Source organism: Siphateles boraxobius, unplaced genomic scaffold, assembly GCF_051911475.1.
Source record: "Siphateles boraxobius isolate OS27281-9 unplaced genomic scaffold, OSU_SipBor_1 119, whole genome shotgun sequence".
NCBI lineage: Eukaryota > Metazoa > Chordata > Actinopteri > Cypriniformes > Leuciscidae > Siphateles > Siphateles boraxobius.
Window position 1 is genome coordinate 3,131,297 of NW_027508721.1, and position 13,289 is coordinate 3,144,585.

General features: G+C 43.0%; 1 protein-coding gene across 1 annotated transcript; it reads left to right on the forward strand.

The window, feature by feature from the left end:
* The first annotated feature begins 8,779 nt into the window (after positions 1-8,779).
* msmo1 (methylsterol monooxygenase 1) lies at positions 8,780-12,802 on the forward strand. The gene is made up of 6 exons (XM_077204320.1): positions 8,780-8,905; positions 9,696-9,984; positions 10,100-10,248; positions 10,418-10,544; positions 11,511-11,665; positions 12,004-12,802. The coding sequence occupies exons 2-6, from the start codon at positions 9,730-9,732 to the stop codon at positions 12,191-12,193; spliced, it is 876 nt and encodes a 291-aa protein (XP_077060435.1). The 5' UTR covers positions 8,780-8,905; positions 9,696-9,729; the 3' UTR covers positions 12,194-12,802.
* Positions 12,803-13,289: the final 487 nt, after the last annotated feature.

The window sequence follows — 13,289 nt, forward strand, 5'->3', positions numbered from 1 at the left end:
GCCATCGCGGCTCATCTGGCGTCTTCTCCTGGCTGGAAGACCGCCCAACTGCCTTCCAGACCATGTCGCGCTACTGCCCACATGGCTGAGAAGGCTTACACTTCTGCGGGACATGCAGCATCTGCCCTCCATACGATGGCAATCCTGCAGGTTTTCCAGACGCGACTCCTAGGGTCCCTGGATGAGGGAAGCCCGGACCCTGAGTTGCTCAGGAAACTGCGCACGGCGGCAGATCTCGCTCTGGCGGCGTCTAAGAAGGTCGCTCAGGGAATCGGACGCAATATGGGCAGTCTTGTGGCCCTGCATCGCCATCTGTGGCTAACGCTGTCGGGGATGCGCGATAATGACAAAAGGCAGTTCCTGGACGCTCCGGTAAGCCCCACGGGCCTTTTCGGTGTTGCGGTGGAGTCGTTATCCGACAAGTACGCAGAGACCGTCAAGCAGTCTAGAATGATGCCGGATCTGCTGCCGAAACGGTCTCAAGCCCCCCCGGCGGCGAGATCCAGATCTTCCTCTGCACAGCGCCCAGCGGGACCTACCAGACGCGCGCCCCCGAGCGCGGCAGAACGTCACGAGCCAGAGCCCCCCTTCCGCCAGAGGCAGTTCAGGAAGCAGCCCCGCTTCGGTGCGAAGCCGGCCTCTAGTAGCCAAAGACGCCCGGCGGGCAAAAAGGAGCGGCATTCCTGATGCGTGTGTCGGGGAGGAGGGAGCGCGGGACGTGTTCGTCGGACCCGCTGCAAAGAGGGCGTGTTCCCGCCCAGAGTTCGACGAGAATGTGTTGATTTTGAAACCGCTGTGTTCTGTTTCAATAAACAAAGTGCATTACATTTCTCAGGAAAAGAGCTTTCCTCCTCCCAACACTATTACCCGCGCCATAAGCAAAACCTCTCCCCCGGGAGACGTTTCGCAGAGCGGAAGCTCGGGGAAACCCGAGAAGGTGGTTATTTATGTCCCCGCGCTAAGAGCCGCGGACGAGCCATCTGCCCTCAATATAGCGGCCAATGCTTCCCCGGTGGCTGGCGCCCAGCCCCCGCCGCAGCATTCATTAAAGCCCCCCCTGTCGAGTCACCTGAGTGCGTGGTCAACACTACCGACGGCTTCAGTGTGGGTGTTAAACACGATAAAACGCGGCTATACGCTCCAATTCGCTCGCAGACCACCCCGCTTCGGCGGTGTGATTTTGACAGAGGTGTCAGAACAGAGCGCCCCGTTACTTCGGGAAGAAATCTCCTCTCTCCTGGCCAAACAAGCAGTAGAGATAGTTCCCGAAGAGCGGAAAAACTCCGGTTTCTACAGCCGTTATTTTCTTGTACCAAAGAAGGACGGAGGTATGCGCCCTATTTTGGATCTGAGATTACTGAACAAAGCGCTCGCGAAACGCGCGTTCAAAATGTTAACAGTGAAGCAGATCCTCGCGCACATTCAGCCCGACGATTACTTCCTTGCAGTGGATCTAAAGGATGCATACTTCCATATTCAGATAGCCCCGCATCACAGGCGCTTCCTTCGGTTTGCTTTCGAGGGTGTGGCATACCAGTTCAAAGTGCTGCCTTTCGGGCTGGCCCTGGCACCCCGTGTGTTTACAATGTGCATGAATGCAGCGCTTGCTCCCCTGAAGCTCAGTGGAATGCGCATTCTGAACTATCTCGACGACTGGTTAGTCATCGCGCGTTCGAAGAGCGTCCTTGAACATGCAGAAGAGCGCGCTTCAACCGTTCCAGTCCATCACATTCCTCGGTATGGTGCTGGACTCGCGCACTATGATCGCGAAGCTACCAGAGGCGAGAATCCAGTCGATTCAGAGAGTGTTAGCCCTATTCGTTCAAGGCAGAGCCATCCCCTTAAAAACGTTTCAGAGGCTACTCGGTCTAATGGCAGCTGCAGCTTCCATCTGCAGACTGGGCTTATTACACATGAGACCGCTTCAGCACTGGTTACAGGGGCGCGTACAGCCGCGGGCATGGAGAGCGGGAATGGAACGCCTTGTTATAACGCGTTCATGTCTGGAGACTCTAGCACCGTGGTTCGGCACGACCATGTTCGAGCAGGGAGCTGCTTTGGGCAGAGTGGTCAGACGCGTAGTGGTCACTACGGATGCGTCGCTGTCAGGCTGGGGAGCCCTTTGCGATGGCAGACCGGCATTCGGTACGTGGACAGGAGATCGGACGCGCTGGCATATAAACTGCTTGGAGATGGAAGCGGTTCATCTAGCGCTGCGTGGGTTCCTCCCATTTGTGAAAGACCGTCATGTTCTCATCAGAACGGACAACACGGCAGTGGTGGCGTACATAAATCGCCAGGGAGGTTTACGTTCGCGATCCCTGCAGGGGCTAGCGAGGCGGCTATTATTATGGACGGACAAAGTACTACTGTCGATTCGAGCAGTACATGTGCCGGGCAGTTTGAATTGCGGCGCGGACATGCTGTCCAGGGACGGCATTGTGCACGGGGAGTGGAGGCTTCATCCGCAGACGGTAAACATGATCTGGAATCTGTTTGGCAAAGCGGAGATCGATCTCTTCGCATCGCAGGAGAACGCCCACTGCCGCTGTTCTTTGCATTGACGACGGCCCCTCTAAAGGGAGACGCACTGTCGAGCCGCTGGCCGAAGGGGCGGAAGTATGCTTTTCCTCCGATCAAGTTAATGCCGCTGGTGCTGCAAAAGATCAGGGAGGAGAGATGTGCGTTGGTTCTGGTAGCGCCGAGATGGCCCAACCAGCCGTGGTTCCCGGAGCTAGTGAACATGGCGCTTTTTCCCCCGTGGCGGATACCGCCGAGAAGAGACCTCCTATCTCAGGCGAGGGGGACCATATGGCACCCCAACCCGGAGCTGTGGGACCTGCACGTGTGGCAGATCAGCACGGAGTATCACAGCGGGTACTACAGACAATAGCAGAGGCTAGAGCCCCTTCAACGAGGCGCTTATACGCTCTAAAGTGGAGGGTGTTTGCTAACTGGTGTGTTGACAAAAAGGAGGACCCCAGGAATTGCGATATCGCCATTATTTTGACCTTCCTACAGGAGCGTCTGGATGCTGGCAGTTCGCCATCTACACTGAAAGTTTACGTGGCCGCTATTGCTGCTTGTCGTGATGTAGATGGCCATTCAGTGGGGAAACACATTTTGATAACGGGTTTCCTCCGGGGAGCGAGGCGGCTTTTCCCCCCCCGCCTTCGTCAGGTGCCGGTGTGGGACCTGTCGTTAGTGCTTAGTGCGCTGTCTGACCCGCCTTTCGAACCAGCTGAGTCTAGTGACATCAAAGTTCTCTCATTCAAGACGGCGCTTTTGCTCGCGCTAGCCTGCGGTAAGCGAGTGGGGGACTTACAGGCTCTGTCAGTGAACAGTGCATGTATGCAGTTTGGACCGGAGGATTGCATGGTCAGACTTTTACCCAAGCGCGGATACTCGCCTAAAGTGCTCTCAACTCCATTCAGAGCCCAGGTGATTACAATTCCAGCATTTTGCCCCGATGTGGTCAGTATTTCAGAGTCTCAGAAGGACGCTTTGTGCCCCGTGCGTGCCCTGCGTGCTTATGTGAACAGAACTAGCCATTTTCGAACTTCAGAGCAGCTCTTCGTCTGCTTCGCGGGTGCCAAGAAAGGCGGCGCGCTGTCGAAACAGAGGCTATCGCACTGGATAGTGGAGGCTGTGCGACTGGCTTATACTTCTCGGGGAGCTGTTTGCCCTATAGGAGTGCACGCCCACTCCACTAGGAGTTTGGCATCATCATGGGAGTGGGCGAGAGGTATGTCTATCCAGGACATTTGCTTCGCGGCAGGATGGTCGTCGCGTAATACGTTTGCGAGATTCTATAACTTGAATATTCCTTCATTCACACCGCATGTACTGTCAGTACAGGGAGAGAAAGCTGAGCTGTCATTGGACTAGGCTAGACATGCCCCTAATGGCGCACACTCTAGCCGCGGTTCCGACTAAGCGTGAGTTATTAGCAATATAAAGCTATCTATTCTCTATGTTGTGTCCTTATTATTATGCCCGCATTCATAAGCCGGCAGTGTATTCCTAAGCACCAATCACATTGCTGCAATTCCCCACTCATTCAGTTCAGTGTTGCTTAACTGTGTGGGAGGGGCCACGTTGGTGCGGTTGCCGACTTGGCTCTGCGCCAAGAGGTGGTTTCGACCAGGTCCGGTGGCGGTTCCTGAGCTGTATAGGGATTAGCGCTTGTGCTATCTTCAGCTTGTTCTAGCTGGGCGGGGTTTTTCCCACGCGGCGGGGGTTTTATTGTTCCCCATACGTAATGTCGAGAGACCGACTCGATAAGGGAACGTCTCTGGTTACTCACGTAACCGTAGTTCCCTGAGAGGAGGGAACGAGACATTACGTAACCTGCCGTGTGGGAAGGGGCTCACAGTTCTTACTCTCGTTCAGCTAAGATTCTGAGGTTTTTGGCGCCCGCCGTCACCTATATTGAGCAGTGTCAGCCAATCAGGTGATGGCGGGACTGCCATTGGCTATTTGCAAGCAAAAGAGTTATTCTATCAGACTTCATGATTCGAGGAAAATGGATTTCCCCATACGTAATGTCTCGTTCCCTCCTCTCAGGGAACTACGGTTACGTGAGTAACCAGAGACGTTTTGCCGCTTCACACAACCAAATGTAACAGCCTCTCACAAGTTAGAAAGAAAACACAGAGCCAATCAGTTTAGCGATGTTCAGGAGGTGGGACTAAATCTATTAAACGTTTGTGTAACTTAATTGGCCATTTTTTGAACGATGACAACCCGAAATGAAAACAAGCCGAAATGAAATAGGAGTAACGAGGCTATTTATAAAATGTAAGGAGTAGAAAGTACAGATAATTGCGTGAAAATGTAAGGAGTAGAAGTAAAAAGTCGGCTGAAAAATAATTACTCAAGTAAAGTATAGATACCCAAAATTTCTACTTAAGTAATGTAACGAAGTATTTGTACTTCGTTACTTGATACCTCTGAAATTACATCACTTAATACAGGGGTTTTCAAACTGGGGTTCGGGGACCCTCAAGTGGCCGCAAAGGGAAGAGAGTTCAGAGAAAGTGAAAATAAATAAATAATAATAAAAAGAGATTAGGGTTAAGATTTACAAAAATAATAAAATAAATAATTATGAATAAAGATTATATACAAATAAATAATGATTAAAATAAGGTTTAAAAAAGTAAATACAGTAAAACTACATAACTAAATATTGTCCAATATTTAGGCATATTTATAATATTCATTTTTCACAGTTGATAGATACAAATAAAAATATTTGATTAAAATATATTGAAAAATATATATATATGAAAATAAGTAAATTGGTAAATAAACAAAAGCAAAATACAGTAACAGTTCTATAACAGTCCAGTAGGCTACTAGAAACAATTTTTAGGATGGGGTCCAAGATACCGAGCTATCGGCCGAAACCCCCGACTTAATAGACTTTTTTTTTTCCAAATTTACTTAAAGCTACAATATGTAATTTTTTCGCCGCTAGTGGTCACTAACCTCTTACAATAACAAAGGCGTAGATTGATTACGCATAAGCGGAGTTATGGAACTTGTCGTCATACTAATGGATCTAATAATGTTTATGGATGAGTGTATACATTGAGGTTTTTAACATGACTGTGGTATGAAGCAGGGCACGATTGCTAATTCCTAAAGACCGATATCAGCGCCAAACGCGAGTCCCGCGGATATAAAGGAATAAGGACATTTCATTCTACCGAACGTGAGGTAATGCATCGCTGTTTCACTTGGTCTAACATAACATTACACTTTCATACATGCATTTGAGTGTTTATTCTATGTGTTAGTTTGTTGGCTGTATGAGACTAGCAGGAAGCTAGATCAACATTAGAATAACATACTGATCATATTCTAACATTGCATCATGTTGAGCTATATAACATTGATTCGTTTTATGTACATTTTCTCACCTGTCTAATGAAGTACATGCAAGAGCGGCGTCTCTGTCAAGTCGAAGTTAGTCGCGGACGTGGATCTCTTGGCATCTTGAAAACGCCACGCTGATATCGATCCTCGTTTTAGTTCTCATTTTGTCCCAAAGGCTGCTTGCCATGGTCCATAATGTTTGAACGAAACAACAACAGCATGAGCGTGCTGCTAGACGTAACGCAGTTGTCCACGTCTGTCACCATAGTTACTAATGGCAGTACGAGCAGAAACCAGGGATAACGGATATTACTGACAGGCGACAATGACCAGGGACGAGCCATTATTTAAAATTGGAATTTCTCTAAAATGAAAATTCTTTGGAAACTTTTGGGATACAAGTACACAATTGCAGGAAATATTACCACATTGTGCAAGTAATATTTGGAAATTTTATTACAAAAATATGACATATCGTCACCTTCCTAAAATAATTGCCTAAGTCATTTTTTTGCCAAAACCGTTTTTTTTACATAAGTCATCTCATGATGCTGGCCACCTCTGGTAAAATCGCCCACATCCTCAGTTGAACAGATCATGCAATTTAAGCCTGTAGTATCACACTCTTGACATAGGCCGTTTTATTTTGACTACGTCAAAAGACAATGAGACTTAGGCAATTTTACAGGCTTTTCAAGATGGCAGCTGCATCAAGAAGACTGAAAATCTACTCAGCCTCTGAAGTTACTTCCATGATTCAGGGCTCACTCCCTATTGGTAAGTGATGATGTTTACTATAATATAGTCTAGACTATAAATATTGCATAGTTTTTAGTCTTTGTATTTAGTTTTTTTTCAAGATGGAACGATTCTCAAAGTGTGCAAGGCAATTTTTTCATCTATACTTGGTCTCCCTGAAAGAACCATTACAGACTGGCTGAACAAAGACACCATTGAACATGGCGAACAAGCAGCAGTGCCTCCGTCTAAACCTGAACCTATGAGTGGCAAGCATGCAAAGCATGTCAAGGATTTCCTTAAGGACTGGTTGAGGGACCGGCCCACTACTTGATTCCCACTACTGCAGTAGCACAGAGACTTACAAACACAAGAAGTTCCTTCACCCAGGCACAATCATCTCCCAACTACATCGGGAAGATCAACAGGCAGCTGCAACTAATGGAGTGAGGGCTGTTGGAATACGATATTTCACAGATGTATTCCATGAAGAGAACTATTCTGTATTCATTCCACGAAAAGATCAGTGTGATGTTTGTGTTTCATTCAAGCATGGGAATATGAGTAAGGCCAAATATGATGCACGTCACCCAGAAAGATGAAGCGAGGCAAGAGAAATCCCGTGACAAGGATTCTACGAATAATGAGAAGTCCGTTTGGACAATGGACTTGCAAGCTGTGCTGCTGTGTCCAAAAACCCAAGCCAACAGCCTGTATTACAAAACGAAACTGCAGGTCCATAACTTTACCCTCTTTGACTTGAGATCAAAGGAAGGGTACTGCTACATTTGGAACGAATCGGAGGGTGACCTGAGTAGCGAGGTATTTGCACATCTTCAATTACACCATTTTGAAGGTGTGATCAAAGACCATCCAGAACTCAAGGAGATCATAGTGTGGAGAGACGGTTGCCAATGCATTCTCTGAGCTTGCGAGGAATTATAGGGTACTAATAACAGAAATACCTTGTTGCAGGGCACACACAAATGGAGTATGACAGCATGCATAATACTATTGAACGCAAAATAGTTACGGATGTCTATACACCGAGAGACTACGTCATCCTACTCCAGACTGCAAGACTCAAGCCATCACCTTACCATGTGACGGTGCTCAAGCATGATGAAAATTAATGGATCTTACTTCACTAGCATCAGACCAGGCTGGAGATCCGACTGTGCATCATTTGAGGGCTATTCAGTTTAGCAGTGAAGACAAGGTCCATTTCAAGTTTTCCTTTTCGGGGGACTCTGTGTGGGAAGAACTGCCACAGAGGGTACAGAGAGAAAGTTCCAGGGCCTCCAGTCAAAGAAATACATCATTCCTGTTGAGGGTCATAACTACTTCAATAATTTGCTACATTAACAGGCATCAGGCAAAATCCCAGCAAAGAAGAGCTGGAGGGAGAAATGAGGTGATGTCCATGCCTCCTCAGAATGATGTTTAGTTTGTTTGTCAGTGTTTAATTGTTGACAGTGTTGAACATTTAAAATTGCTAAAGTGACAAAGGCATTTTCAAAAATGTGTCATTTATTCCTGTTATGTTAATTAATTGACATACATTGTTATTAGAATTTCAATAGACATCTTCTGTCATAACCTTTTTTAGTGACATTATCAATAAATATCATATATTCAATTATTGGTTCAGTTTTTTGTGATTTCTGAGAAACCTGAAAAAATGACTAGGGAAGGTGACGATATTGTACCTTTAATAAACTTTCTCATTTTTTTTTTATAGCTCAAACGTAAACAACAGTATACAAAGTATACAAAACATAAAACTTAATATTACCCTTGCCCAGGGGATAGGCATCACATACAATCAAATAAATTGTAAGTTATACAAATATTTCTAGTTTTCATAGCCTTTTTGTTCAACGAACCACTAATTAGTTTTATATATGATAACATATCACAATGAATATGTTTAAAGGCCGGCTTTTGTTTTATATATTTGCAGTTGTGGATAATAAACTTTCTCATTGCCAGGAGGTGCAGTTCAGTCAGCGCGTCAGCGCAGGTTATGAAAGACAATCGCGGGTTTTCATTGGCTGCAGCTGCGGGAACTCAAGGTCTCACTATCGTCAGTTCATTCCCTAAACCAATCAGGCCGCCGCCCCTGCCCGTATACGTCAGTCTCCCTCTTGTCACAGCCAATCAGCGGCCAGCCTCTGCCCGCACACACCGTCTCCTCTTTTCTCGGCCAATGGTCCTATGTAAAGTTCTATTACATTAAAAGCGACCTTACTGCTAGCGCAGGTAGAAGGAGAGCTTCTCACAGGTGAGTCAAAAACTCGTCCGTGCTGAAATCTACACTCATATAATAAGATATTTGTTGTAATGTTCTTTAAGAAATGTTAGAAATATATGCGCTCTTAAATCGGCCCTAGTTCGAGGTAGGCTACAGCTGCAGAATGATGTAAACATGCGTTTAACATGTAAATAATGTAAACAAGCTAAATGTTACTTTTGGACTACATAGGTGCATTTGTTGATTAGGAAATTATTTCAAAATATAGTTGCCTTTGAGAGAAAATAAAATATTTATGTCTTATGATTGTTATTGTGATTTAACAGACATGCACGTGCAGTAACTTTAATATGACCAAAAATACCTAATGGTGTCTCTTGTAATCTTTACATTTACATTTGTGTATTTATGATTATTTATAGTTATGCAACCAGACCAGAATGTGTTAATTTTAAAATTCTATTTTATTTGTCACCGCATATGTGTAAAATTTAGAGGAACATAAATTAGTTTAATTTGGAAAGCTTGCATAACTTCAATGAATAATGGGTTCCTTACACCCAAGCAACATCTGGGTGTAAGCAGTGATCAAACAAAGTTGAACTCATCTTTGGATCTATAACTTTTTTTTAAACTTAAAAAACTTGAAACTAGAGGCTTATGAACATATATAGCTGTAACATACATTCATATTTAGTTGTAACCCTGTACTGACATGAAGCAGTTTTTCCAAATGAACTACCTGTATTTCAGGCAAGCCTCACTCTGAGATTGATAACTGAGTGTCATTAATCTTTATTCATGTCATGTGTTTATACAGTTACTCATTTGGAGAGTCCCACTGACTCGCTGCCATGGAGGTGAACGGCACAGCCAACATTCTGTCTTCTGCATATCTGGCGGTGGAATATGTGGATTCATTTCTTCCAGAAAATCCGCTGCAGGAACCTCTGGAGCAAGCGTGGAACCACATGCTGCAGAACTACAGCAAATTCCAGATCGCCACCTGGGGCTCGCTCATCGTCCATGAACTCATCTATTTTCTGTTCTGTCTGCCTGGGTTTATCTTTCAGTTCCTCCCTTTCATGCAGAAGTATAAAATCCAACAGGTACGTGGATTCAAAGGATTTATTATTTTAAATTTAGCATTTATATATTTTTTTCTTGTTAAAAATATTATTTTTATTAACTTTTCATATATGTTTTTTGTTGTTGTGCTTGCAGGATAAACCAGAGACATGGGAGAAACAGTGGAAGTGCTTTAAAATGCTGCTGTTTAATCACTTCTGTATCCAGCTACCGCTCATCTGTGGAACATTTTACTTTACTGAGTTCTTCAGCATCCCTTATGACTGGGACTCCATGCCTCGCTGGTGAGAACAGCTCTCTCACTTTATCATGATTCAAATATGAAGAATTCTGTGATAATAGGTCTATGAAGTTACAGTCAAAGTCCTGAGGTTGTTCTGCAGCTTTAACAAAATCTTTTTTTGAAGCAAGTGGGCCTTGTTGTCATTTTTATGATCTCTCTCATCGTCTCAGGCCTTCTATATTGGCCCAGTGTTTTGGTTGTGCGGTAATTGAGGACACATGGCATTACTTCCTCCACCGAGCCCTACATCATCGCAGAATCTACAAGTACATTCATAAAGTCCATCATGACTTCACTGTAAGTTATTCGCATTCTCACAAATACACACACAATGTGCAGATGAAGGGAAACTACAAGACAGCCAAGATAGGCTTGTAGAAGTAGTTTAAATGAAACGTTTTACATGTCTACATTAAATTACATGTTCTTTTCTATTAGTTTTACATTGTATAATTATTAATATTTTCAATCTATATAGTATATGTGTGCCTTTAGCAAATATATATATATATATATATATATATATATATATATATATATATATATATATATATATATATTTGCTAAAGGCACATTTACACGATAACTATAACAATAATGATTCAAGTATAGTTCTAAAAATCATTCTAAATATTAAAGAGAGTCCACACCACAAATATTACAATAATGGCACAGAGAAACAATATTTTTAGAATAACTTTAACAAGAGTTTAGATAACACTTACAACATTCTGTTGACTATAAGTAACTTTGCAACTACATGTCAGCTAACTCTCATTAGAGTATTAGTAGACTGTCTGGTTAATATCTGCTAACTCTTTATTGTGATGCGCCCCGAAAGACATTCCATTGACTATAAGCAACTTTGCAAGTTCACGTCAACTTATTCTAACCCTACCAGTCTTCTAATACTCTACTAACAGAGTTAGTAGACATGTTGGTGTAACATTACTTATAGTCAAGATAATGTGTTTAAGAGACCATCAAAATAATGTTAAACCAGGATTTTTTTCCCAGATGATTAATGATAAAAACATTGACAGCCAATCAGAATCTATCCTGCTTTAAAGAGCTTGAGCATGCATCACATGCCTATAATCACAACCTTTTTTTTATCCATCAGCGTGGACGGTAATATAGTTATCGTTATCTTTATAGCTATAGTTCTTGGTGTGAACGTGCCTTAACTCTTAATTTTTATTTCCTTTTTGTCTTTATAACGATAGTTGATCTACCATTTTTTTTTCATTGTGCGTATGTTAGGCTCCATTTGGCATGCAGGCAGAATATGCCCACCCTGCTGAGACTTTGATTCTGGGTGCTGGATTCTTCATTGGCATCATGGTCTTCTGCAATCACATGATTTTGCTCTGGGCCTGGGTCACTTTCCGGCTGCTTGAAACCATTGATGTTCACAGGTGAGCTCAGGACACACAATGCAATTGAATGTGGATGAGCCATGTTCTGGATCAGTACATTTGGTAATGTCAACACTGTGATGCTGATAATAACTTATTGCAAAGCTATATTACAAATGTATTCATTTGATACACTACATTACTATGTGGACACCGCCTTCTAATTTACAAGTTTGTCTTTAACAGTAATTCTAGGATTTTTATATGATTAAACTATATTTTGTGTGGAAATATGTCCTGGTAAAAATATTTTATAATACTTTTTTGATCATTTCATTTATCTTTAGAGTATGTAAGTGTTTTGTTCTTTAACGTTCCTTCTTTTGCCCTCTCTTTAGTGGTTACGACATTCCTCTGAACCCCCTGCATTTGATTCCATTCTATGCTGGAGCTCGTTTCCATGACTTCCACCACATGAATTTTGTTGGCAACTATGGATCTACATTCACCTGGTGGGACAGGCTTTTCAACACCGATTCCCAGTTTAAAAAACATTACACACATCATAAAGCTGTGAAGAGCGACTGATTGACAGAGATTTCTCTCACATACACTGATGCTTCATCATCATCTAGATTGATCTATCTCTCATGGACTTGTGTGGGATTTGGTTGGTCTGATGCTTTTGCATTGCCTCCCCCTGCACACATTCACTGTAAAGTATTTAAAATTGGACTGAATGGATTCAAATCAATGCCAGCTTCTTACAGCAATGTGCCTTTGAAAAGGGAAAACACAACCCCACAAACATCATTAAACCAACCGATCACAATACTCCAGTGGACTGGTTGTTAGGAATGAAAGGATATCAGCCTGTGTTCTGTGCTCTCAGTTATTATAAACATTTATTAACAGATATTATAATCTGTCTTAAGTAATGCAAACATCATTCCTCAAAAGCACTTTACTTTCACCTTAACAATGACGCAATATTTTAAAATCTTATTTTTGTAATGGCTTTTTTTGCTTTGTTGGCTTTCCTGATTTTTTGCTAAATTCCTTTAAAGATTTTATAATTTTCATCAGTGACCAGCCATATCACAAAAATATGGCTTGGAAGGGATTTGGGAAAAAAAGAGATAATTGAGGGGTTTGCTTGTTGATTTGAAGGCAACTTAATAAATACAAAGTAACAAACGCTGACTCTGTGGTTATGCTCTAGTAGTAGAACAGTGAGTTCTCTAAACATTATCCCTACCCTTTATGTGTTTTCATCACAATTTTACAATCCCCATCCATCACTGATCATCGTACAAGTCAAATGTCATATTACAGTATGAAAAGTGCCATATGGGGTGGGTACAGTTCCACAACAAAATATACATATTATTACAATATGTATTGTGTCATATGAGGAGCTACTGCTAGACAGTCCGGGATATACATTCTGTAATGTGTAGTGTCATATGTGGTGGGTAGACAGTTTCAAAACAGAATATACTACATTATATGTAAAGTATTATATGAGGTAGACAGACAGTCGCAGATACATATTATAGTATGTAAGGTGCCATATAGAGTTGGTAGATGATATCTTTATCCTTAATGTACATAAGTCCACAGAGATAGAGTAATGAAGTACCACTTTTTGGAAATTTCTGCTTTACCTGTATAAATATCTTTG

What these genes read in the sequence shown, in the direction of transcription:
- msmo1 (XM_077204320.1), top strand. Translation starts at nt 9,730, where the DNA reads ATGGAGGTGAACGGCACAGCCAACATTCTGTCTTCTGCATATCTGGCG. An exon ending in TGGGACTCCATGCCTCGCTG is followed by an intron (nt 10,249 to 10,417) that starts GTGAGAACAGCT and finishes TCATCGTCTCAG; the next exon opens with GCCTTCTATATTGGCCCAGT. An exon ending in AAGTCCATCATGACTTCACT is followed by an intron (nt 10,545 to 11,510) that starts GTAAGTTATTCG and finishes TGCGTATGTTAG; the next exon opens with GCTCCATTTGGCATGCAGGC.